Raw genomic sequence first — 25548 nt, 5'->3', positions numbered from 1 at the left:
GTACTTTCTAAGCAACATTGTTTAGTTACTTTTTTTACTACACTTATTATAACAATATGCAAAGCAATTCATGAACTTAAGCAACAATGGCATCATAGATAGCATGGTACAACAATATCATCCTTAACTGTATTTTTTTTTTCCAGAACTTAAGTTTGGTTTTGTAGGGTTTTGTTACATGTATTATAGAAACAATGATGACATGCTCTGAAAATACCTCTTTTAGCAAACCATTCATTAAACCAAACAAATAAATACACTATTTGTTCATGATGTAATGCTTGATGCATTTTCTTACAAATTAAAAGTAATTAGAACACCTTATATTAACTATATTTTTTGTAATTTTACTTTTCGAAGGGAAGGTAGTAACCTGCCTAGTCTTTTTGTTCATATTTTATTTCTCATGTACTTTAAATTTGAATTTTTATTGATTTCTGCAATTAACACATATTCTGTACATGTTACATGGATTATCTGGTGAATTAGCTTGGATTAATTTTGTTTTTACTTAGGATTATAAGGACCACGTGTTTGCTTGATGGTGTTTTTACAAATTTTCATATAAAATAATGTTTTAATTGAGTTATTTCTCAGTATTTCACTTTTTCTAGTCTGACTGATGATTTCTCATCATTAATTTTATGATTTAACTTCTAATTTACTTTAAAACAAAAAATGGCACCCACGTGGTATATGTATATGTATTCATAATCTTTAATTTGGAATTTGATATTTTTCAATTTCATGATTTCTGTGTGTGTGCCTTTAGTTTATCACACTGACTGTAATTTCATAAAATTCTATCAAGCTTCAAAAAGACAGTCTGTTTTAATGAGTTTCTTGAATGGAATAGGATGTATTTAAGTTAATTGGCTAACTATCAGGTCATCTTAGCGCAGTGGTTCCCAATCTTTTTTTGGCAGCAAAACCCTTTTGGTACAAGCAGGAAAATAGTGGAAACCTTTTGGTAGAAGTAGTTAATTAGTAGAACTCTTACATTATCATTCGATAGAAATAGGGTGTCAAATAACATATTTTCAGCAAGAAATGAGAAAGGATAGGATACCTACACAACAATGGTGCAAAAATGAAGAAAATCTGAGATGGTATGGTTCAAAATTGTTTTGTTAACAAAGAATGAGCCATTCCTAAATTATTTCACGGAACCTCTGGAAGAGGCTCGCTGAACCCCTTTGTTCCATGAAACCATGGTTGGGAACCAATGCTCTAGTGTATTATCAGTAAGACTTTTAAGGTTATAATAAGGGCTGTTTTGATTGAATAAATTTGATTATTTCTATTTATTGATTTCATTCTCTCATCACTAATTAGTGAAATGATCGCTACAATGAAAATTTTTATTCTTGCTCTGTTTCCTTGGAATCATGCTTTATGTTATCAGCGACTCGATCCAGACAGGTCGGTTTTGCAGATCGATGGTGTTCCTAGGGATGGGGGAAGAAAAATATTTAAGGAAGAGCTGCTGGGCCTGTTACTGCCTTCAGCCTCTTGCCATTTTGCCAGCCATTTGTCAGTACCATTGATTGCAGCCAGTCAGTTCTAGATGCTTTGCTTCACCCATTAAATCCTACAGGAAGAATCATGTTACAACCAGTTTTTTTGAAACAACGTGCCTCTCAGTTAAGTAATTCATAGAGGTTTATTTAAATGTATCTTTTGTAGCTAGAAACTGTGCTAAGTATTATGCTAATTTGATAATGTTCCTCTTTTAAATCTGTATAATTTTAGTTTGAATACCACCTTTTGTAATGCTATATGATTTTAGTTTAAGCTAATTTTTTGTAACAATATGTAATACTGAATTTTAGGCATATTCCATTAGCAAATTCAGTTTTATATTTACATTGATGATTCTGTTTATCTAAATCATTGAAATCTGTCTTTAGAATCATACAAATGACCATTGCTTATAGCCTAGCAATCAACCTGATGGCATGAAAAAGCTATGCATGGGGGAAGACTGCGGTAAAAAAGAAAATTGGAAACCTTGTGTAAATACCACAGGTCAATTTTTTTTTACTTTATGCATGAAAATCTGGCCAGAACCTACTTTAAGGTGTGATAAATTGATTAAAAATGCGAGTTTGCAGTTTAAACCTATTTTAAATATTGTAATTAAATAATGTATCAAATAATGATTCCTCAGTCTATGTTGCCTAATTATATCAATAACATAATCTGTGATTTCACCAAGGAAAGATTGAAACCATTGAGAGAACAAATAATTTTCTTTTACGTAATTCTAAGGCCTTTATGCTTAAACTTCTATCCAGCACTCAGTGTGAGACTGACTTTTCTGGATCTTTTCTGAATATTCGGATAAGCAATACTCAAATTTTTAAATAATTAAGCTTTGCTTGAATAAATTTTTTTTTACTTATTAAATTTCCAGTAAATTTGAATACCAAAATTTTTGAATAGATAAAGGAATCTTCATTGCATGAATTAGGGAAGACCAGAGTTATATAGGAATCCTAAGAATCTTCTTTTTTTTTTTTTTTCTTTTTTTTTTTAGGGCAATCCACAGCGAAGATGATGTTTGCCTAGTTATCTACAGGTGACTAACCTATTCTAACCATAGTGGGGGATCAAGTTTTTCATTTTGTGGGGCCGGTATTTAATAAAAAAAGTAAACGCCCCAAGCTGGATTCAAACTGGCAGAAGAATCTTTATTGCAATTTATAAACACCAATGTACCTGCATTAAAAAGACAACATCAACAGTAAAAGCATCATTAGGAACCTACTACTCCAGGTTTCAAATTAATCTGATCTATAATGTTAGAATAAAGATTTAATGAAACAAAAAAATAATTCCAATGGTTACTTGAAGGTATTAAATAAACATATGCATAGTTGATTTATCTTTTTTGTTTCACAATAAAGCATATTAAATTCTCAAATTGATATTGATTGAATAACACATGCTTGATATCAAATAGATATATCAGTACAAAGTATCATAGAAAAACAAATATACAGTTATTAAAGAAATATTTACTAACTTTCCTGTTTGAAGACTCCAAGTGAAAAAAATTTCTAAAATGTTTTCGTTCATAATATACTCAAGACATTTCAAAGAAGGACGGGATGATTGAAGTTCAAGCAACAGTAATCGTATCATGAAGTCCAAATTTGACACAACTGATAGAATTTCATCATGTTTAACTCCAGTTTTCGGAACCTAAAAATACAACAAAAATAATAGTTCTGCCTTTAAAACAAATGAACTTATTTAAGAAGAGCAATCTTATCTATATAGACAAGTAGAGTAAATATTCTGTGAAGATAATTTAATGGGGGCAGCGGTAGCAGCGTGGTAATGAGCCAGTCTACCAACTCACAGGTTGTTAGATCGAATCCCCAGTCCCACTCAAGCACAAAATAATGCAAAACTCACTGACAACCTCACCCCGGGCATTTGTGAGGCCCGTTAACCAATGGGTGGCACTCACAAAAAATAGGCGTGGAAGTGACGAATCCACCCTGCGAAAAAAACCACGTCAAGAAATGTGCGATGCATTAGTAAATGCATCGTGTAGAAATATGGTGTATTTACTAATACATCCCGCGAGAACTTAGACATCCATGGTCTGTCTGTTGCCCATAAAATAATAATATATAGACAAGTAGAGTAAATATTCTGTGAAGGAATTTAATTGATATACATAAGACATATCCATTAAATAAACTTTTTATACAATAGAATTAAAGTAATAGCAATATTTCTAAATCACTAACCATTAAACGCTCATTTAACACAATCAAAAGCTAAAACTTCCATAGCGATCATAAATAAAATTTTTGAATTAAAATTCAATTTACAGTTAGAAAATTGGAAGATCGTTGATTAACCGTTTGTGTAATATATAAAAAGAAGATGGTCCGGGTGTGGTAAAAAAAAAAAAAAACAGTAATTAAAATATTTCGTGTGAGCCAATGTTTCGCCCCCCACTTAGGAGGACTTCATCAGGGCTTACTGAGAGTCTCAGAATAAAATTTCAATCATTATCTACAAAAATCCATATAAAACAAACTAAATTATATTTCATAAGTAGTGATGCTAATAAATGAATAGTTAGTCTGGTTTAAGCCACCAATCTCTAAACATCCCACACAATTATTTTCTAATTTCAAGAGTTCTTGTATCTTATACTTTCTGTTCGACCTTCTATTTTATTTAGTAATAATGTGATTAAAATTGTTTACAAATTACTTACAATTCTGTATTTAAAAAAAAAAATATTGTTGTCATGTCAATCAAATAAAAAATAAAGAAATGGGAATAGCTCAGTTAGAATGCCACATTTTTATTTAAAAATGCCTTTGCATGTTAGTTTTAACTTAATGGAAAAATTAAAAATAGTAATAAGGGTAAAGAAGTTATAAAAATAAAAAAATTATCAATGGGAATTTCCCAAAATGTATACAACAGCAAAAGAGATTTAGAAACAAATGATATAAAGGAAATTTTATTTAGGAAAGTTTCAAAGAAGAAGAGGCTGTTGCAAACAATTGTTTTTCAGTTCTTCAAGAATCTTTAGAGGAACACAGAGTAGATAATAGATTATGTGAAGTAGGAATAGCTTAGTGAGTAAAGAAAAATTTGATCAAACAAGTAACAATTTCATTGTTCCAAAATCAGATGAACATTTCACTGATATAAAACTAAACGAACATACAAGATTACTAACATCTGATAATAATTACCATTCTCAACAGAATCACGCAAGCGTCATCATCATCAGATAATATTGTGTTATTGAAGTACTCATTAATGAAAAGGAAATTATTGAGTTAGTAACAATACAAAAATGCAATGCCACCACACAAATGGAAAAACAAATTATTTAAATTTATGGATGATAAAGGCTGATGAAAGCATAATTAAAAAATTGAATGAAATAGAAATGAAAATTAAGCTAATTCAATAAGTCTAATCTGTGAATCAAATTCAATCATTAGTATAACTAAAAAACCTTCCTAAATTGAACTTTATAATAGAATTAATAATCTAAAATTTTCTTGAATGGCAAAATTATAATATAAGGCAATAATCAGTTTTTCCCTGAAATACATTAGACATCTATAAACATTACAATAACCCTATTGAGTCACAAATACTATTGAACTATAAATTTTAAAACTTAAAAACATTTTGTTATAAGTTTTAATTTTTAATCCAAAAGAAGTTAACCCATAATCCTAAAGCACCAAATCAATTTATATGGGAAAAAAAGCACCTGCTCAATGTCAAAGAACGTAAAAAGTAGTATATAATCATATATTATTTTGTGTATTTTAATAAATCACATATGACTAATAACTACTACTTTATTCTATTGATATTGAAATATCAACATTTGGTTCATTTGGACATATTAATGTAGAAATTAATTTTTATTTTTGAAATAGCATTTATTGACTAAATATTGTAAAAGATAAAAAAAAAATTGTTAAGGAAAGGAGGACAAATGTGGCCTAATTAAATGTCATAAAACATATTATAATATAATTTCTTTTGACAGAGTAAACCTGAGAATAATTAATTGGTTCATTGTATAATAAAAATAATTGAGAGTTGTAATATGGGTACATGATTGCATCAAAGAAATGGGCTAAGAGTGTAAATGACTTGCTTCTATTGTCACAGCATGAAATCTGTTTCCCCTGAATTCTATTAACTTCAGTTACAATAGAGAAAAACAAATGTGTTTTTTTTTAACTTTTAAAAAATCAGATATGGAAAACGTTTGAAAAACAAGGTGAGGTTGGTGGCACTAAACTATATTTTCGGTGAACTAACCTCTCTTTATTACTGACATTTGATCATGAAACGCCCTGTGTAAAAAAAAAATACCAGAAGTAACAGTAAATCGAAATGCGCTTGCGCAATAGAAATTTCAACAGTAAACTGGAAAATAGTGCCCTCCAAAAACCAATAGAGGAACCTCTACCCAGGAATTCTACCAACCCAATAATTATTTCGTAATTCTCGATCTTCATCAAAATTTCGAAAACAATGAACGATCCATAAATATAAAATATCTAATTTATTAACGGATTTTAAACGGCTTATGCATATTTCGATTTACTATAATCGTTGGAGTTTTATTCGTTCATCAGAATTTAACTCGAAATTAGCTTTTGAATTAGTGTAGTATCCTAGGTTTATTCACTTAGGGCTAGAACAGTGTTACTAATTCAATTTAAGCATGTTAAATTGATAATTCGATAGAAAAATCAGAACTTGTAACATAGAAAAGATATTCCTGAGCTGAGGAAACCTCGAATAATAGAAATGATTAAAACCAGTCAAAAATACAAAAAGAAATTCTGAATTAGTGTCCTTAAAAAACTTATAGACATTCCTTTTATTAAATAAACATACAACATTTACAGAATCAGATTCATAAAAAAACCTAACGGAATGATCTCTTTTATCGAAAAAAACGTCAACAGTAACAAAAAAAATACGCATACGCAACAAAATATACAATAATAAATCTGAAGATTACCCATTTCGTAATAATAAAAGATGTTCTTACAGAAAAAAAAATTAACTGTAATGGTAATTCGGAATGCGCATATTGGATCGAAAATCGAATTAAAAACGAAAAAAAAAATAAAAACCTACTAAAAGAAAACTCCAAAAGTAATAATAATCGAAATGAGTACGCGTGATTGAAAATCCAATATAAAAATCCGAATCAGGAATCTCGAAAAGCTTATAAACAACCACTACATCGACGAAAACTCCAAAAGTAGCAATAAATCCAACTGTGCATACACAATCGAAAATTCAAAATAAAATCAGAATAAGGTTCTTTATAAAACAGAATAATGATCCTGGAAAACCTAATAAGCACTCACTATATTGGAGAAAACTTTAACAGAATTGAAAAATAAAAATGTGCATGTCTGAAATTAAAATTCAACGGTAAATTTAGAAAGCATCTTCGGAAACCGATACCTATTTGGAAACTAATATCAACTGTGATGGTAATTCATGAAATTCAAAAATTATTGCTGCTTTCTGAAAAATTATTTAGAAAAATATGATAATAATAAGCTAAAGAAATAAAATTTGATCAAACAAATAAGTAGAAGTTAAATTAAGAATTGTATTTTAAAAACTTTTATTATACGTAGACAATAAATCATGTTCTCCTTTTATTTCTCCACTTTGAATAATTTTAGATGAAATATTTTAGAAAGGTAAGAGACATTATCAAGTTATTATTTCCATTATTTCACAGGATCTGTATTGATCTGGAAAAGAAATTGAATATTTTTGTATTTTCTAAGAAATACACTCCATTGATTTAATGTACAGTGAAATCAAGATGGGTTGGCTATTTATAATGATAGTCTCAGTATCAAATGATCTGTCAATCCTGTATCAAAATAAAAAATATCAGTGAAAAGTATCAGAAACATGAGTATCAGCATTTTAACAATAATATATTTATATATTATACAATATAATATATTTAATAATAATGATGTAATATGAGTATCAGTCTAAGCTGATAGAGGATATTTCATTATCAACCCATCCCTAATTAGGATGCTAAGTTAAGGTGGCTTTATTATTATTAATAAAGTCTACATTTATTAAGAGACAAGTCCTTTTGGAAAAACATCACATGTAATTATTGATGGGCTTTAGAGCCTCAAAGTAAAGACAAGTTTTAACTAAGGGATTTACAAGTAAAAAATAAAATAAAAATATAATAAATCAAAATGAAGTAGATTCTATCATTATTAGAAATAGGTTGTGATAACCAAAGGATTTTATGCCTTCAAAGAAAACAAATGATGTAATAATAACAAAATTATAAAATGAAGTAATAAGTTACATATGGTAATTAAAAGTTACAAATAATGTATTAATACACAGATATTTATAAATTTCAATAAAAAATAAAACTGGATCGAGGGAAAGTGATTAAAAACACAAGATTTGAAGATAGGATGAGAATTTGAGCGAGGGATGAAGGAAGGAATGGAATTCTACAGGATCAAGGATCATATAAGAAAATTTCTCAATACTTGGGCGAGAGATATTATATAAATCTGAAGAGCGGGAATGGGTTTTCTTAAGTGGACAGATGATTTGAATTGAAGGAAATCCAAGAGGTATGATGGATGAAAGCATTGGATAACTTGATACAGGAAGGATGTTAGGGTTATATTAGAGGGAAGAAGGAGTATAGCTGCTTCAACTCTTCATATTACTAGGAGACTGAGAACTCTGATTCTAACCAAAGACCTCTGAATTCCGAGGATAAATTGTATAAAGAAATTTATTAAAATTTTTATATTTATCTCCAGATTCTTAGGTAAGTGGGGTAATATTAGGGAGGCCACTAGGAGCCTATGGGTTTTACATGGAAATAGTAACTTGGGTAATTATGAGTTAAAATAATAAGCTAACTAACTCATTATCTAAAGCCATATTCAAATTGAAACATAGTAGGAAATATATTTATACATAGTTGACCGTAAAAATTGATATATAAGAAGATGGTCAGGGTTTTTAACATTTTTAATGAAGATGTTAAAAAATTGATGTATAGGAAGATGGTCAGGGTTGCAGTCAAAGGAGAAACAAAAATAGTTTACAACTATTTATTTTCCGATGTTTCGCCCCACTTTGTAGGGCTTCATCAGGGCTAAAAAGATACAAAATGATACAATGATGATTCTTACATGATGACAATATATGATTATTCTTATCATTGTATCATTTTGTATCTTTTTAGCCCTGATGAAGCCCTACAAAGTGGGGCGAAACGTCGGAAAATAAATAGTTGTAAACTATTTTTGTTTCTCCTTTGACCGCAACCCTGACCATCTTCCTATACATAAATTTTTAGTCAACTATATAAACATATATGTTAAAAAATTGTTGCAAAATCATCCTGATATAACACTTCGTTCCCCTGAAAGAAGATAATCCTTCTTAGAGAGGTTACAAATAGAGGGATCCCTATTTATGTAGGAAGTGGTGGGGGTAGGGATTAATAGGGGATTTGCTGGGGTGGAATCTAATATAAAAGGCTGGAGGGGGTTGCTCGATCATTAGCATGTTCTTGCCCCTATCTTCACCCTAGTCAGGGATTTTAATATCCCCCGCGGGCAGTAGGCCATTATAGAACATGTACTCCTCCCTCCCCCCTCTCTCGCATTTAGAGCTTAGTCTAAGTCGGACAATTTCCCTTTGACTCTATAATCACTTAGGATCTGAAGTACACGTCCCCTAAACATGGTATCGTAAGCCTTTTCTAGGTCCAAAAAGACAGCAATGAAAAGTTCTTATTGTGAAAATGCCTCCTCAGCTTCACACTGCTGTAACATAATGGCATCAGTTGTACAGTGATGCTTCCTAAAACCAAATTGTTGGGGGGAAAATAGTTTATTTCACTCTAAAAAGTGAACAAGTCTTGTGTTCACCATTTTTTCTTGTAATTTAGAGAGGCACGGAAGCAATGATATTGGACGAAAATCCTTTGGATGAATGGAAACATCCTTCTTCGGAATAGTAATGATTTCCATAATTTGGGTAGATACCCAACATCCCAGACCCTGTTATACAATTGTAATAAATATGAACTACCCTCACATGAAAAATTTTTGATCATTTCGTAGGAAATCCCATCTATGCCTGGTGCTGATTCATTACAGCAGTTTTTTTTATTACCGTTTCTATTTCATTTAAACTGAAGGTAGGTCATAATAAGGTTGAAAAATTATAGAGTGCTGCTCTGAAGTCGATTCTTGTTCACAGAAATGTTTAGCCAATGATACCGGATCAGTGATGATGTTACCTTCTATTTCAAGGCCAGGTATGCTTCTTCCATTACTGATTCCTTGAATGGATCTGATTTTGTTCCAGACTTCTTTAATTGGCATATCACAGTTAATAGAGGACACATATTCTTTCCATGATGTCCTTTTACTATCTTTAATAACTCTATTTGCAATTGCTCTTAGCCTTTTGAATTTGAAGGAGTGATTTAGATTTCTACTTCTGCTATACCTGTTAAGCGCCCATTTTTTTGCCCTTACAGCTTCCTGACACCATTCGTTCCACCATGGAACTCTTCTTTTAAGCAGCTTTTTTGACAATGTTGGAATGTTCTCATAGGGAGCATTCAGAGTGATATTATTCAGGGTTGCCAACTGAACATCAATATCATTTATTACTAGTTCTAATTTATCTCCATTTATAAGTATTGAGTTCTGAAAAGATTTCCAGTTTGCCATTGTGTACTTCCAGTGTAACCATTGAGGAGATTTTGTGTGGCTTACTGTTCCTGAATCTTTATAATAATGGGGAAATGATCACTACCATATGGGTGGTTCTTGGTTTCCCAGGTGGATCTGGGTACCAATCTGACACCTGTGATGCTGAGATCAATAACAGAGAAACTATTACTTCCTGAGCCAAATTGGGTAAATGAACCAGTGTTGAGAAGAGCAGCCGTGATATTTAAATAATTTTTTCTACATTTACTGCATCTTCAATCATTTTTATTTCGTTTACCATTCACACCTTGTCCTTAATTATTATGCAGACTCAAGTTACCAATTAACTGTACACAAATGATAGCTTATTTAATTTATTATTTTCACTTAATGTATAATTCCAAATTTTATCTAATGTCTCATTTTTACTTAATGTTTAGTTCTAAACATTTTATTTATTTTAAGAAACCTTTTATTTATTTCTTCTGGTTGTATATAAATGGCTTGAAAGATCGTTACCCTCATTTGCTCATCCCCAAGCATTCTAAGCTTTTACCTCAGTCTATGACAAAATTTTGTTTAAACCACACTTGGCGAGAACTTTTTTTTACTACTACCTTCCTAGTCGATTCTGACATATGGAGAAGGGGAGGGGATTATCTATGGGTTACCACTATATTTTAAACATTGTGAAAAGCCAAGTTTTTATTATGAGGGACTGCAACAAGATAAAAGTTGGCCTAACCTCCAGACCAGATTCGAACTGGCACTGATGCAGTTCTGAGGTGGTTAAATGCAAAGTCTCAACTCCCTCGTCTACTGACAGCCCCACTTGGCAAGAACATAAAGCCATTTGATCTAATGAATCATCTAGCTTTATTTTATACCATCTCTTGTTCATTGACTTATTCCATCACTTAATGATTTTCCTATACTATATTCTCTTTGTTTTACAGTACTTAAAGCAGGATCTATTTTTATAAAAATTATTCCTCAGTTTTTTCTTATTTAGTTTATTAACTTTTATCCCTATAGTAACTTTTATCTTTAATAATTCTTTTATTTTAAAAAGTGTTTAAACCAAAAAATAACTAAGTAACCCATAGCTATAAGATAAAAGGAGAATTCTGGTAGTGATTTTATGATCATTAATTGTATGTCCAAAAAATAGTTTAAATTAGTTGTAATTTAGTAACCTTAATGTTACAATTAAGTAAGAGAGATCAATTAAGCATGTTACCAGATAATTATCATATATTTAAAGTAGTTTCTATAATATATATTACAATACAGTAAAGCATAATTTTGTTATAAAGTAGTATTGTGTTAAAGTTGACTAGTAATTGTTTATTACTAGTTAATAATAATTGTAAGTTTATTTAATTAATTAGACATTACTTAAGAAAATCTTTTACATAAATATTATTCCTCAACATAAATCACCACCCAGAGACAGATTACCGTTCCAGAGGCTAACTGCTACCAAAGAGTGTCTTTTATGGCAGTACTAAATAAGCTATTTTTAGCTGTTGTTTTAAGGATATATTATTCAATGAAGAATCAATGTAATAAAATTGTGTCAACCAAAATAATTCCAATGATACAATAAGTATCTACAAATAAACAAAGTATTTTTAAAATCCCTTTTCATAGGTGATTGGAATTCAAGAAAAAATGAAATAAAATATTTGATATATTAGACACATTTATACAAATGATATGTACCTAAACAAATAGTCCTATGCCTATAGCAATTATAACAGATAGTTGATAAGCGAAATAAATATTGTGGGAGTAAATTTATATCAATTAATATGTTATGATTTTACTTTTCAATACAGTCCATCTTAAAAAATAACAATGAACATTATCATATTAGAATATTTCAAGACTTAATGCGGAGTGAATCACACAGATTTCAGCATTTGAGAAAGTCAGTGTAGTAGGAAATTAAATATATATTTTACTGGACAAAAACTGGTATTTAACTTGAAGAAATAAAAAATAAGTAACAAACTTATTACGAGATACATTTTAGTCTATAAATACAACTTGAAATGCCAGAATTAAATAAGCTATCTAACTACAAATTTAATTTAAAATCTAAGTAAAAATACTCCAGGAGCACTAGTGTTAATGAGATTCTTAAGCCACAATAAATAGCGGAACTAAACATAATTTAAAGAAACTAATACTAATATTCCGGAATAAGCAACAATCAAAACATTGATAACAGCTTACCACATCTTTAATGTAATATAAATGAATATAAGCAGATATTAAAATAAATCAAAAATATGAGGCTGATAGAATATTTAAAAAAATAATAATTTATAAGTAAAGAAAATTGGGACAGGCACTAAAATTAAAATAAGAAATAACGCATTTAATAATTGATACAATTTATAAGCAAACCATTAACGATAAATCAAATAACTAAAAACTGAAGATAAAATGTACATAAATTACTACCTTGACGATTTCAATAATATCACTAATCTGCTGCCAGTGCTTTCTAAAGCTGTCAAAACATGCAGTAGGATCATATTCTTCAGTGTTAGGTCTATAATTTTGAACTTTACCATATCCACTACCAAAAGGGTTATTTCGAATCCAGCTCATAATTGAATAACCCTTTGAAGAGACATTACAAAGGAATAAATTGACACAGTATGTTATATTAATAACTTGAATTCCTCATAATTCATTAAAATCAATTAGACACAAATATATTAAAAGAAATACGACAGCGAAAAACTAAGGAGCAACAGCTTTATCAATGAACCAAACCAATTCATGCACAAGTTGAACAGATTGTGAACGAGCGCTCAATGTTTTCAGCAGCACAGTGCAAGGTTCATAGAGTAATTACAGTACACTTAAAACCTAGTATTTAATCAGGAAAAAATCTATTTGCAAAGTACAATGTATATACAATTTTCGGAGAAAGATCAAAATATTTTATAGAAGTTTTTATTTGAATAGTAGAAGAGTTTTAGTATTGGAATAAAAAAAAAATATGCTCAAGAAATAAAACATTTCTGAGATGGCTTCAATTTGCAAATATGATATGACAATATTTAAATGAAAGAAGCTCAAGATATGTCTGGATGTGCGTTAGAAATGTCATAAGAGATGTTTAAAACATTCTGGGATTTATTCAATGTTGATTTAGACAACTCCGATTAAAATTTTAATCTTGAATTAAAAATTAGCATTTTTCATTTAATATTTTAATTATAACCCATCATACATAGTGCATTGGATTACCTTGCGGGTGCTCTTAAGCTCTTTTCTGACTCATATGCGCTCATAGGTAACGTCGTTACAAAACTAATTCACAGAGACTTCCTGCCTGAGCTCAAATAAATTCGCTATTGCAGCGCCTTTCGACGTCAATGTTTTGTATGAGATTGTCGAGGTACTTGTGTTATTTCTAACTCCAATAGATATGGTATGTACGCTTGACCGGAAGGCCTCAACAATGCGTGTTCATTATGGGTAGGGTTAGTTGATGAGGAGGTGAATAGATAGGATGAGAGTTGCGGGGTAACAGCCGTAATTTCTAGGATGGTAACCTCATTTACCGGGCACGCTAAGAGGTACGAAGGAGGTATGCAATCCTGGAGGGTAGCCAGCCACCAGGTCATGCAGGGAGTTACCTTCGTTCTATCGGGTGCTATTCCTGTTGATACATAAGAGGTATGTGAGCCCAGAGGATAGCTAGCCGCGGGGTCCTACGAAAGGATAGAAGGTAGAGGAAATAGATGACCAGAACGGAGCATACGCGAAATAAGACTCTCCATATAAAAAATTAAGATAGACTGAATATGCTGAATGTTTTGCTTGCAGTCCCAAGTGATGCTGTAACAGTACCATCGATGAGGTATTGATTCTACTAACGATGCAAAGGCCGGGCGAGGGGCACCGCCTGTAAGAACTTACTTTTTTGTGTTTCAGTATATTCTTTTTGGTAAACTTTATTTATTAAATCAACATATTTACAATTATAATGGTAATTACATGTTTATATTTAACATTATAAAATTATTTACATTTTACTGATTAAAATGAACACAATCAATGGCTGAAGAATACGTAGGTGGTGATCCCTGGCGAAACGAGCTGAAGCTCTTCGTCTTAACGGGAAGCGATAGCGGTGTTCTCACTCGCGGTCGCTGATAGATAGCGTCGCTACAAGATGTAGATAAGATCCCATCGAGATAAGCTTTGGGTTCCCTTTAAATCCGTTCGGTGCTTTATCAGGATATATTTACTTTTGGCTTTATCAGAATGTTCTAAAATGTATTTTTTGGAGTTATTACTTCAATGTCCTCCAGGTTCCTTTTTCCTTTTCTAAGACACAAGGACTGCTTTCCTTCATACTTGTACCCTCCAGCGTTGTGGTAACGTCAAATGACTGGTGAACTTTCGATTATTCTCTGTCAATCGTAGCTTCTCTTTTCTTGCTTATATCTTATTCATACCTACCTTGTGAAATCAGTAACACTAAGATTATGATTGAACACACAGTATTGAGGTGAGAGATCAAATCAAACACGCTCAAAAAATTGTATGTTCTGTCCTACTCGTGAAAAATTCTAGTTTTCGACCTAAGAGAAAACACTAAGAAAAATGTTGTTTGAGGTTTTTCCTTACTAACTCGCTTTCGGTTCATTTTAGTCAAAGCAACAATATTAACACTAACAGAAAGTGTCAAATTTACCACAATTTTTATATATTATTATCGAAAATTCCGAGCAACTGTTGAAATACTGTCCCATTAATATTTGCAAACAAATAAATAAATAAAAAGTTCTAAGTGTGCCAGTTGTTTTGCCATTATAACTTTTTTTTTTTTTAACAACCTTGCCGAGAACCTGATAGCTGAGAACGTCAGAGCAAAGGTCCCAGAATGCTTAGTTCAGAAGGTTGCGGGTTCGAATTCCACCTGGGTTAATCAACATTTATTTCGCAACGGCTCCGGAGAAATGAATCTTGAGCTTCCTCCTTCAGGGCTGCGTAGGTCCTAAGTAAATAATGGTGGGTGTGTTTGTCAGTGGCCAAACCCGAATTCAGGGCAAACTAGTTTGTCCTATGCCAAATCGGTTTATCCTATGCGTGTCCGGGTGTACTAGTTTAGACCTGGTAAATCTAGTTCGGCCTAAATATTTTAGGATTAACTAGTTTGGTCTGGGCTAAACTCATTGAATGGTTGCAAGTGATAAAATAAACAGGTCAGAACTTGTCAAAAAGGGGATTCCACTCCCTCACCCCTTTTTATGATGCTTTTGTTATTTATTCACACATTTCACGCAATCGTGATATGAGTTGTGAACGTATAATGTGAAAATAATTTCATTTTTGGAACATAGTTAAACTACATTATTTTGTGTTGGTTAACATTTTTATGGTTATGCCACCGTCTAATGTTCAAGTTGATCAGTTAGAATGGGCAAGCAGTTTAAAAAAAAGTTTCCACAGTTAAAATATGAAATCACAGTTTAGCCAAGCTTTAACCAGTTAAGCCCGAAGTATTTAGGGCAAACTAGAAGTTTTATTCAGAGTGTATGTACCATAAAACATAATCCTTAACTCCCTCTGTTAACAACGCTAGATATTTCAACAGAGGGAGTCATGCCCGATGCGCACAAAGTAGAGGCGTTCCAATGAAGGACGGTGCCCAGAGACGTAAAAGGGATCAGGTGGTTGCGGGGGATCTCAATTATTATAAGTACTTCGTACCGAAAATGGCAGGACACCTCATTAATCTGTTGAAAAAAGTTAGTTGAGTTGTTAATTAACATTCAGCGGTATACAGAAGGCTGCAACAATAACTATCACTTGTGTTTCCAGACTTTAACTAGCCATTAATGATTATGAGCGATTCTAGCGAATACGAGTTGGAGGCGGTGCTGTCGCAGGAGAGTCCGGGGGGAGAATGCCTGGTGGCGTAAATCAGCAGGTGGTTATCGGATGCGGATACGCGTTATACCGTTATGCTCGAACGCGAATTGTTGGAGCTCGTGTGGGTGGTGGAGCACTTCCGACCAAATGCATTCTGGAAGAGATTCAAGGTTCATACTGATCATCGTCCACTTCAATGGCTGGAAAAATTAAAGGAATCATAGGCACGTGAACCCCTAAGCCAGTTTCACATGGGGGTCGTGTTTAAGCCGGGCAGCGGACTGGCTATCCCATATAATCACCATAAATGTTATAGAAGAAGAACAAGGGAAATTAACAGGGGACGTTCGACAATTTCTAAAAAAATGGACTCCCTGGGAGGGGGTAGATTTGAATATCAACAGGTGCGAGAAGATAGGACCCCATCGTCGGGGATGAGAGCTCGTCCGGGGATTGAACGTCCGACATGAAAAAGATTAAAGAAATTATTAATGGCAAAAAACAGCAGATCGTGTGGAAATCGCGAACTTCCGAACTCATGAAAGTGGAATACGCGAAGTATAGGGAAAGTTTCATTCATACTGTATGGTTGCAAACAGGGTTCGGGAAGACCACAAATGTAGTGCACTAATGGATGTGTCCCAAGCAGGGAGAGCTTCTTACGTTTAAGTAAAGAATAGTTATTTGGGACAAAATTAAACGACGGTGAAGACTAAAACAGACAAAAGTTGATAGAACGTTTGCCCGCTGTAGTATTAGTACAAGACCCAAAGAGGAGGAAAACGCCAGTTATTTCACCCCAGTTTTGATTAATTTAATAAAAACTAAGCATAATTACTAGTCAAAATTGATGAGTCTACCAAGTATACGTAGGGGGAAATAAAAATGGCGGCTTTTTCAAAACATTAAAAATAATTAATTTTTCATTCGGAGCTTTATATCTTTAAAACTACCCATAACAATAGAAAATCTAAGAGAACATCATTTAAAATAGAGTAAATTTGCTAAACTGTAAGCCTTAATAAAGCTATTTACGTTCAATAGTTCTCGAGATATAGCTTTTTAAAAAGCAATATTTCATAAAAAATGTACAGAACGTACTGAATGATCAGTAGTTAGTGAATATATTTTGAAAAATCTTGATCTCAAAATCCATTTTACGTGCAGACGTCTGTTAGCACTCAAATTATAGCTAGTTTAAGGGGCTATGAAGTGGTTTATGACGTTTATCGTCGTTGGAGTAGTAATTTTCATGATATTTGCTAAAATAAATTGATTTATAGTTGTTCGAACAAATTTGCATATGCCAAATTTATATTCATATGCGAATATAATAAAAACTACAACCCCTACGAAGATAAGTGACTTAAACTACTTTATAGTAAATTAACTTTACTTTATTTTGAGTGCTGGCAGACATATGTGCGTCTAATGGATTGTATCAGTGAGCGAGCACGTAGTTCCGCGGTAACCCGACAGGGGCCAGCACCACAAGCGTCTAAGCAGCTGTATAATTGTATATAAGTTTATCATTATAAAAATACGATCTCTTGTATAAATTTATATATGTTAATATGTAAAATGTAAGATTGTTAATCATAAATAAAAAGAGATTGAGCAATAAGATTCTACGGAACTATCTCAAGTAGAGTTAAAAGAGTGAATTCTCAGTGATAACCGATCACATGAGGCCTTCAATTGTCACCGGGATTGATCCATCAGATCAAGCTTTCTCCGGATCTAGTCATAGCACTGGTGGCTTACACTCTACTCGAGATAGAGAAGTTTATTGCTAATCTATCCTCATAAGAGTTTGTTTTCAATATGCTCACCTTAGACTATGGCCTCTTTCCTCTCCTTCTTTCCAGCAATCTTAGTCCGTCGCTTCATCTCGGCAACTAAGATTGTAACCTACTTCCTAACGGTTACACTGGTCCGTCCGCTTCATCTCGGCAACCAGTGTAATTTCCCGTCTCTCCCCGGCTCTAGTCCGTCCGCTTCATCTCGGCAACTAGAGCTGCACCTAGCCTTATCAGCTTACTGGTCCGTCCGCTTCATCTCGGCAACTAGTAAGCTGGCTCCTATCATGACAGTTCTAGTCCGACTGCTTCATCAAGCAACTAGAACTGTTACTCTGCTTAAGACTCTCTCACCTAGACCTCCTCTACCTAGTCAGTGTCCAGGGCTCATCCCCTGGCACCGCCTTCCTTTCTTAACTAATTATGAATACGCCTTGTCGTGGGCCTTCTGTAAAGAGATATCAGGCTGGAGAAATCGCCTAAGACCAGATTACCCCGACAGGATCAAGAGATATATTTTTTCAAAAATCAAACATTTTTTACAAAAAAATAGAAATTAACAGTTTGTGAATTTATTTTGTCAAATATCATAAAAACTCCTACTCCTACAAAAATAAACGTTATAAACTATTTTATGGTCAATTTGTTAAATAGCTTTAATTTCAGTGCTGACATCTGTTCGTCCTATGGTTTCTGAAATAAAGTTTTACAAACCTCAAACTTATTGTCCGAACAACTATAAATCAATTTATTTTAGGAAACATCATGGAAACTACTATTCCTACGATAAAAGTCATAAACTACTTTATAGTACGTTAAACTAGCTTTAATTTGAGTGTTAATAGACATCTATACATCACATAGTTCCTGAGATATAGATTTCTCAAAATAAATTAACTAAATACTAATAGGTCTTCATCAAGCCTATGAAGGCTTGATGAAGACCTGAAACTCAGGTCGAAACGTCGGCATAAAATAAATAAATATGGTTTTGTTTATTTATGTTGTTCTTTGCTGACCGCACCCCCCGACAAACTTCTCCAATCATTAATCTACGGTCAACTATCAACACCTCATAATGTTTTTTAAGGTTTTGAAACAGCTATTCCACTTCCCTATACTTGACAGACTCGTCAGTTTTGACTAGTAATTATACATAGTTTTCATTAAAGTAATCAAAAATTGAGGTGAAATAATTTCTTTTTTTTGTCTTCCCGGCTCTTGTACTATAAGATGGTGGACACCCAGCAAGACAAATTACTAATTTTATTGTTCTATCATGGTCTCCAAGGATTTTTGATATATTCGGGTTTAATCCACAGGTATTGAGGTGTGACGTGAAATATGAACATTCCTCAAAGATATGGCTAAATATCAAATTGTTTTTACAATATTTACATTTTGGGGGCATTTGTTTTGACATAAAATAGGAGTGAGTGAGTCTCGTGTGACTTATTCTTATTCTAAGCCTAGTAAGTACGACCTCCTGAAAAACTTTGCACAAGTTTTTTAAGCTGTAAATTTTATTTATTTCTACTGACCCATGGCCCCGCAATATGCTAAGAAATCAAAATTACATAACCTTTTGCGAGCAGTGATGTATAAAGGTATATTTTTAAATAAGAAATATTTAAATGAGTAGTGCCGAACCAAATAAATGCACTTCACCAGAAGATATTAATAATTTATATTTACAGGTTTGGGATGTAAAAATCTATTAAAAAAAAATTTGAAAAACTGAAGGAACACAACATTTTTCAAAATACGACTGAGATATATTTTATCTTTAATTACTTTTTTATTTATTAAAATAAAAACGAAAGCCAGTAATGTTTGTAATCACAAGGATTTCACATATATGAGACATATTGGCCGAATTTCATAAGGCACACTCACATTACGCAGTTCCTCTCCTCCCCCCGAATTTCGCTGAAACGAACTCCATTACTAAAGATCCATTTTCATTTTGAACACGTTTCCGGAAAATTTGCAAACAAACTGCATAACGTAAGTATGTGTGTGAATAATTGCCACTTTTTCCTTGATGTCCATTGGAATATACACCTTTAAATTATGCTTAACTGTTTTAGATAATTTATTTATCAAAATTAAGTAATAGCGAATGGCTGTAACATACCATAAAGGATATTGAAACAAATAACTTTTTTGGGTATTATTGTAGTTTTGATTATTCAATATTTTTATTTATATTACTACGATCGCTTAGGAGATCCAAATAATATGAGTTCTTTTATAGACCCCTTGATTTTTAAAATATCCGGTAGCCCAGTTTTCAGAATTTTTAATTATCCATTATTATACAGTACTTTTAATATTAATTTATGTGTTAAAAGTCTCGGTGTTTAAAATCAATAATTTTATTATTATGTTTCTCCGGTTAGCTAAGTTTGAATTCATTGTTCATTGTTGTTCGAATTTACATTCTTCGAATAATATAGTGGTTCTCCAAAAAAAAAAAAATCATTTTCTAGGTAAGAGGTCCGAGTGCAATTTACTGATTCGTTAGTGATAGAGTTATTGTTACAGTAGTCCTAATGAGAAACGCAAACAGGAATGAGAGTTGAAATAAATAAATGTAAAAATAAAAAAAATAGAAATATATTGTAATCATAATTTATTTACTTACAATTTATAAAGTCATTTAAAGTAGTTACATTTTTTGGATAATATTTTCACAACCTAGCAATTAATTATTTCAAAGTCATTATCTATTGAAAGTACGTTTTAACAAAAATATGGAATTATATCAAACTATTTTCAATCAAATATTCTCTGTTAATATAATAATTATTATACAAATGTTAAACTTCTCTGTAATATAAAATCTATATATAATATAGTGGTGTATTAGCATGGTATATTATACCATAGAATGAAAATACTAGCATATGGAAGAAAATTTTCTTTTGTGGTAAAACTCGACGACATTCGTTATGACAGTAAACTAGAAAAACACAGGCAGCTTGAAAAAACTATAAATAATAGTTAGTAAGTGTTTAGTTGAACAGACATCACTCTCTAAAGATTTTTCTTTAAAAATCCAAAATAATCATACTTCTCATCCATCAATAACGTCTCCATAGGAGGTATAGTGGTAAATGTAACTCCCTCTAATTATTTGAAAAATCCGAAAGTTAGAAAATTATTAATTTGAGAATCTACTTCTAATTGATTTATTATCAGTTGATGATAATAGATGTTATGAGCGTCAAATGGAATTAACTATAGGTGGGTACGTGACACAATTTGTTTTTTAATTTTTAAAACGTAAATTTCAAATGGAAAAGTTTAAATTTAAACGTTTTACGCCTTTAGTTAAGGCCGAACTAAACCAAACGTCCACGGATGGCCCTTTTTTTCTTATCTGTTAAAATAATACCACAGGCAATGACCTTAGAAATCCACCTTGCCTGTCGTCAAGTAATGTCTGGTTCATACTTCAGATGCCAAAAATTAAGGAGTGGATGAAATAAGTATTGGTAAATTTATTAAGTGAAATGAGATATTAAAGAAAATTGAGTAAAACACTTTCAACTACGCTCCGTACGAATTTAATTCATTAATCAGTTCAGTTTATGAATATTCTAGTCATTTATTATAGAATGGTATATTTCTTAGCCAGAATTAAAAAGACAAATATCAAAACTATATTTGAAAATCGAAAAAAAATATATATATACTCCTCATAAAGATTTATTTTTTAATAAAATTAATTTTAAAATCTGAAACCATTAATTTCTAAGAAACCTCTTTTTCTCATGTCATTCCTAAAATCTTCTCTAGTGGCTGCAAAAGCTCTCCTTTTTTCAATTGGTTTATTATTGACAATACAACAACAATGTCTGAAAAAAAAATTAAGGAATAAAAATTAAATTAAATAATGAAAATTGAATCTATTATTAAATTAAAAAAATAAATACAATATCAATAGTTAAAATAAATATAATAATTAATTAAAGACTAATTTATTACGAAAAATTGGTCCCCCAAAAAAATCTATCAGAATGATATTGACAATATACCAATACAATACAATCCATGAAGAGCTTTGAGTAGATGGTGAGGAGTGAGTATTTCTTTGAACAAAGGAAAGGAAGTGATTTGGTTGGCGTCCAATTAGGCTCCTAAATTAGGAGCTGAAAAGACAGGGGCTGAAAAAAATTAGTCACCATTGTTTCTCTTCTAATTAGTTGTGAAAAATTTCCGCTGGCAGGCTATGAGGAGATGGGGAGGAGAACCAGCATACTGAACCCTTCCACCAATTCATCAAAATCACGGCAGCGGTTTATCCTGCAGTTTAAGTTGATACAGGTTTTTTAATATACTAATAATATATAATCGATTGGTTTTCGGATGTGGAATAACAAAAACATGTTGTCAATTGTATTATTTGAGTTTAAATGTATAAATAACAAAAAATCACTTCCTGTATACTAGGCTGAAAAAAATGTCTTTAAGAAGAAACAAGTCAGACTCGTTTTTAGCGTTCTCACTCTACTTACATAAGAATTTTGATTAAAATATATATATGTTTTACCTGGTTCATTTCGCAACGTTATTTGGCAGAAACTTATGAGGGCAGACTATTGAAACTATGTCAGGCCGATTGACGTTGCGAAATGGGCCCGGTAAAATATTTTTGTAAAATAGTTTTTATGTTAAAATTCATATTAAAGAGGTTTTGAAGACATCAAAAACGAATCTGACTCCCTTTTTCTCAATGAAATATTTTTTGGCCTACTGTTTAGGGAGATGGATTTGAGATGTTTCTGTGGATTTGGATACATTTAAACTCAAATAATACAATTTACTAAATTTTTTTGTTATTTTAGATCCGAAATACAAATCGATTGGTACATTATACAAAATATAACAATTCTCTTTATAATCGGATCGCTGGTCTCCAAGGCCTCGGGTGAGCATACCCATCCCTGGTCTAGAATAAAACCGTTTTATAATTCAATATCACGAAAACAATGATAATAAGTTAGCGCCGACTTCAAAGTTGTCAAGGAACATTTTGTGAACGCAATGGATTAGGAAAAATTAAAATACGCCGTCACTTTAATTAAAAATTTAATTAATTATAATTAAATTACAAAAATTATTATTAATTATTTTTATTAGTATTTCATAAAAAGGATGAATACTTATGATAGTCCAATCGTGATAGTGGATCGAGGTGTATTGGATATGAAGTATTGAAAAACTTGGACCCGTGATGGGGAGGTTTATATTGCAATGCACCTTCTACTGTGATAGCTGACAATGTCGTTTGGGAGAGCTGGCATCTCTTTTTATTGACGTTATGATTGAATTCAATGTAACCAAATAACTCAGCGTGACCATTGGTCATCCCGAAATATTCTTTTTCTCCAGGTTTATGACCAGTATATCCTGGAATTAAATTGTCAATTAATACATTGAAGTCTTGAATTAAATACGGACTAGAATTTAATTTTGAATCCAATTTTATTTCCTTAATTACATCCAAATTTATCCCTCAATCAATAGCCCATTGTTTACTGGCTATAGTTTATTTTTTATATGTTATTATTTTGTGCAGTATAAGTTTACCAGAAATTCTGTTAAATAATAATTGTAGGTTCCCTTTTTATTCTCCGTCTCAAATTTTTGTTGTTAGATTGATTCTCGAAGTATAAAGGTATGTTTGATTTCAAAACTGTTTCTCTATATAAACTATCTGTGATTAGAAAGAAAGAATTTCTTTTAATTGTAAATCTCTTCCTCAGTCGTAATTTCCGAAAAACGAACATTAGTCTAACTTTGCACCAGATATATGAATCAGCCATGGAGGTAAAGGCAAGTCAGGTCCTGACTTGCATGCCACGATATATACTTCAAGGCGGCCTTCGAGGTCTTCCGGTGTACGCGACTATGTGGGGGGCATCAAAAAATGGGACCATCACCCCGACTTTATATAAACAAAAAAAAAAAGGAATAATCAGATTATGTAAATCTGACATTAAGATATGTATTGACCTTTTGACAATCCTGGGTATTATTAAGGTGTTTCGTCATCTGCCCCTATAGCTGGTCAGGGTATCCTTCTAGGAACCTTTTAGAGCGTCCCCGGATATGAAAACATCTGTGTTAAGCTTGCCACATTACCAGAGTCCCCTGAGAAAATTAGATTTGCTAAGCTTTAAGTGTTATAACAAAAATGACAGGTTTTGACGAGGGACCAGAATCAAATTAAGCAGGTGCAGGCCCTTCCTGCACATGTCAGACTTTCTCACACACTCTCGGGCCTTGGAAGGGGGACGCCTACCTCGGGAACGTTCTGTCACCTATGGCCAGTGAGGAATGAGATTCAAAAATAAGGTAACGCCCCAAAAGGGAAGTGGGAGAAAAGACACAGGAGAACGAAATCAGGAAAAAGAACAGTCAACAGGAAGACTTAGATGAGAGAGGACCAGGCTTGAGAGAGCAGCAGAAGCCGGAGCGGAGCAAGATGCACTTCGACCAGACGAAGTCGTAAGAACGGCCACGAGACTTGGCCATCCCTTATGAACAAGACGACACATACGGAACTACATCCCACGGCATCAGTAGCTGTAAGTATAAAGTAAATAATAAGTAATAATGTAATAACCGATATTTTATGGCAACCATTTATTTGAATCATTACAACCATTTTAATCAAAGTAATAAATATTACATATTTAGTGGAGAGAATGTGGGCGAGCTGGTGCAGTCTTTTGAGGATTTGAGCAAGTTCCTCTACTTGCCAACAGAGCGTAGCACTAGCGTTGTTAGTTCAGACGGTGTCCGTTAGATAGCAGCTAGTAGTGAGAATATGGGCGAGCTGGTGCAGCGATTTGGGTAGCCAACCAGAACCCAGCATTTTAGTCATGTGACCTATGGCGGGAAATTTGAATTCAAATATTCGGCTCGACCCATCCTTAACCACTCACGTGGTCCGTCACGAGACAAGTCACGTGATCAATAGCCGACCAATCGGAGGCTAGTATTTCGTCACGTGACCACCTGGCAGGGGATTTAAATTCAAATTAAGTTCGACATAACCTTAATCACTCACGTGAACATTAGGCCATGCCTTCTTTTAAGTCACGTGACTGTCACTAGGGGCTGAGTGTGCCCGGACGCCATTTTGTTTTTTGAACGCTGCCATTTTATTATGAGGGTCTCGCGACATTTTTCTTTTCGTCCACCACTATATTTGTCACGTGACTTATGGGATTGACAGAGGCTGAGTGTACCCGACCGCCATTTTCTTTTTTGATCGCCGCCGTTTTATTATGAGGGTCTCGCGGCCTTTTTCTTTTCGTTCAGTGCCATATTGGTCACATGACTTACGGGTTTAGTGGCGTGTACCCAGCCGCTATTTTGTTGTTGTGTCACGTACAGACGTAGGAAATGAAACCGTTTGGGAGAAGATTAAACGGCTATGGTTTGATGAGCGCATAGGAATGGACAGGACATTCGCCCGATGCAAGCTGATGGTGGAAACCGTTCAGGAAGACGAACGCCAGAGAGAAGTGACTGTCGCGTATCATCAG

The 25548-nt window shown here is 32.6% G+C and overlaps 2 protein-coding genes across 4 annotated transcripts in view; both read right to left on the bottom strand.

The window, feature by feature from the left end:
- The window catches only part of LOC106688533 (FHIP family protein AGAP011705), a 58733-nt gene extending 45637 nt beyond the window's left edge, over window positions 1–13096 (bottom strand). The window contains exons 1-2 of one of the 2 annotated variants that reach the window (XM_067053233.1): window positions 12750–13096; window positions 3029–3207 (exon numbers count right to left, since the gene is read on the bottom strand). In XM_067053233.1, coding sequence (XP_066909334.1) covers window positions 3029–3207; window positions 12750–12899 — 329 coding nt within the window. In that variant the 5' untranslated portion in view covers window positions 12900–13096. The remainder of the gene's footprint in view (window positions 1–3028; window positions 3208–12749) is intronic. The other variant, XM_014433037.2, reaches the window with a different exon arrangement.
- An 8593-nt stretch (window positions 13097–21689) lies between these two features.
- LOC106688532 (uncharacterized) overlaps window positions 21690–25548 on the bottom strand; it is a 46425-nt gene continuing 42566 nt past the window's right edge. The window contains exons 6-7 of one of the 2 annotated variants that reach the window (XM_067053230.1): window positions 23155–23401; window positions 21690–21846 (exon numbers count right to left, since the gene is read on the bottom strand). In XM_067053230.1, the coding sequence (XP_066909331.1) occupies window positions 21720–21846; window positions 23155–23401 (374 nt within the window). In that variant the 3' untranslated portion in view covers window positions 21690–21719. The remainder of the gene's footprint in view (window positions 21847–23154; window positions 23402–25548) is intronic. The other variant, XM_067053231.1, reaches the window with a different exon arrangement.

Source organism: Halyomorpha halys, unplaced genomic scaffold (genome assembly GCF_000696795.3).
Source record: "Halyomorpha halys isolate HHAL.00 unplaced genomic scaffold, Hhal_1.1 Scaffold1149.1, whole genome shotgun sequence".
NCBI classification, from domain to species: domain Eukaryota; kingdom Metazoa; phylum Arthropoda; class Insecta; order Hemiptera; family Pentatomidae; genus Halyomorpha; species Halyomorpha halys.
This window is presented reverse-complemented; position numbering and strand designations above follow the sequence as displayed.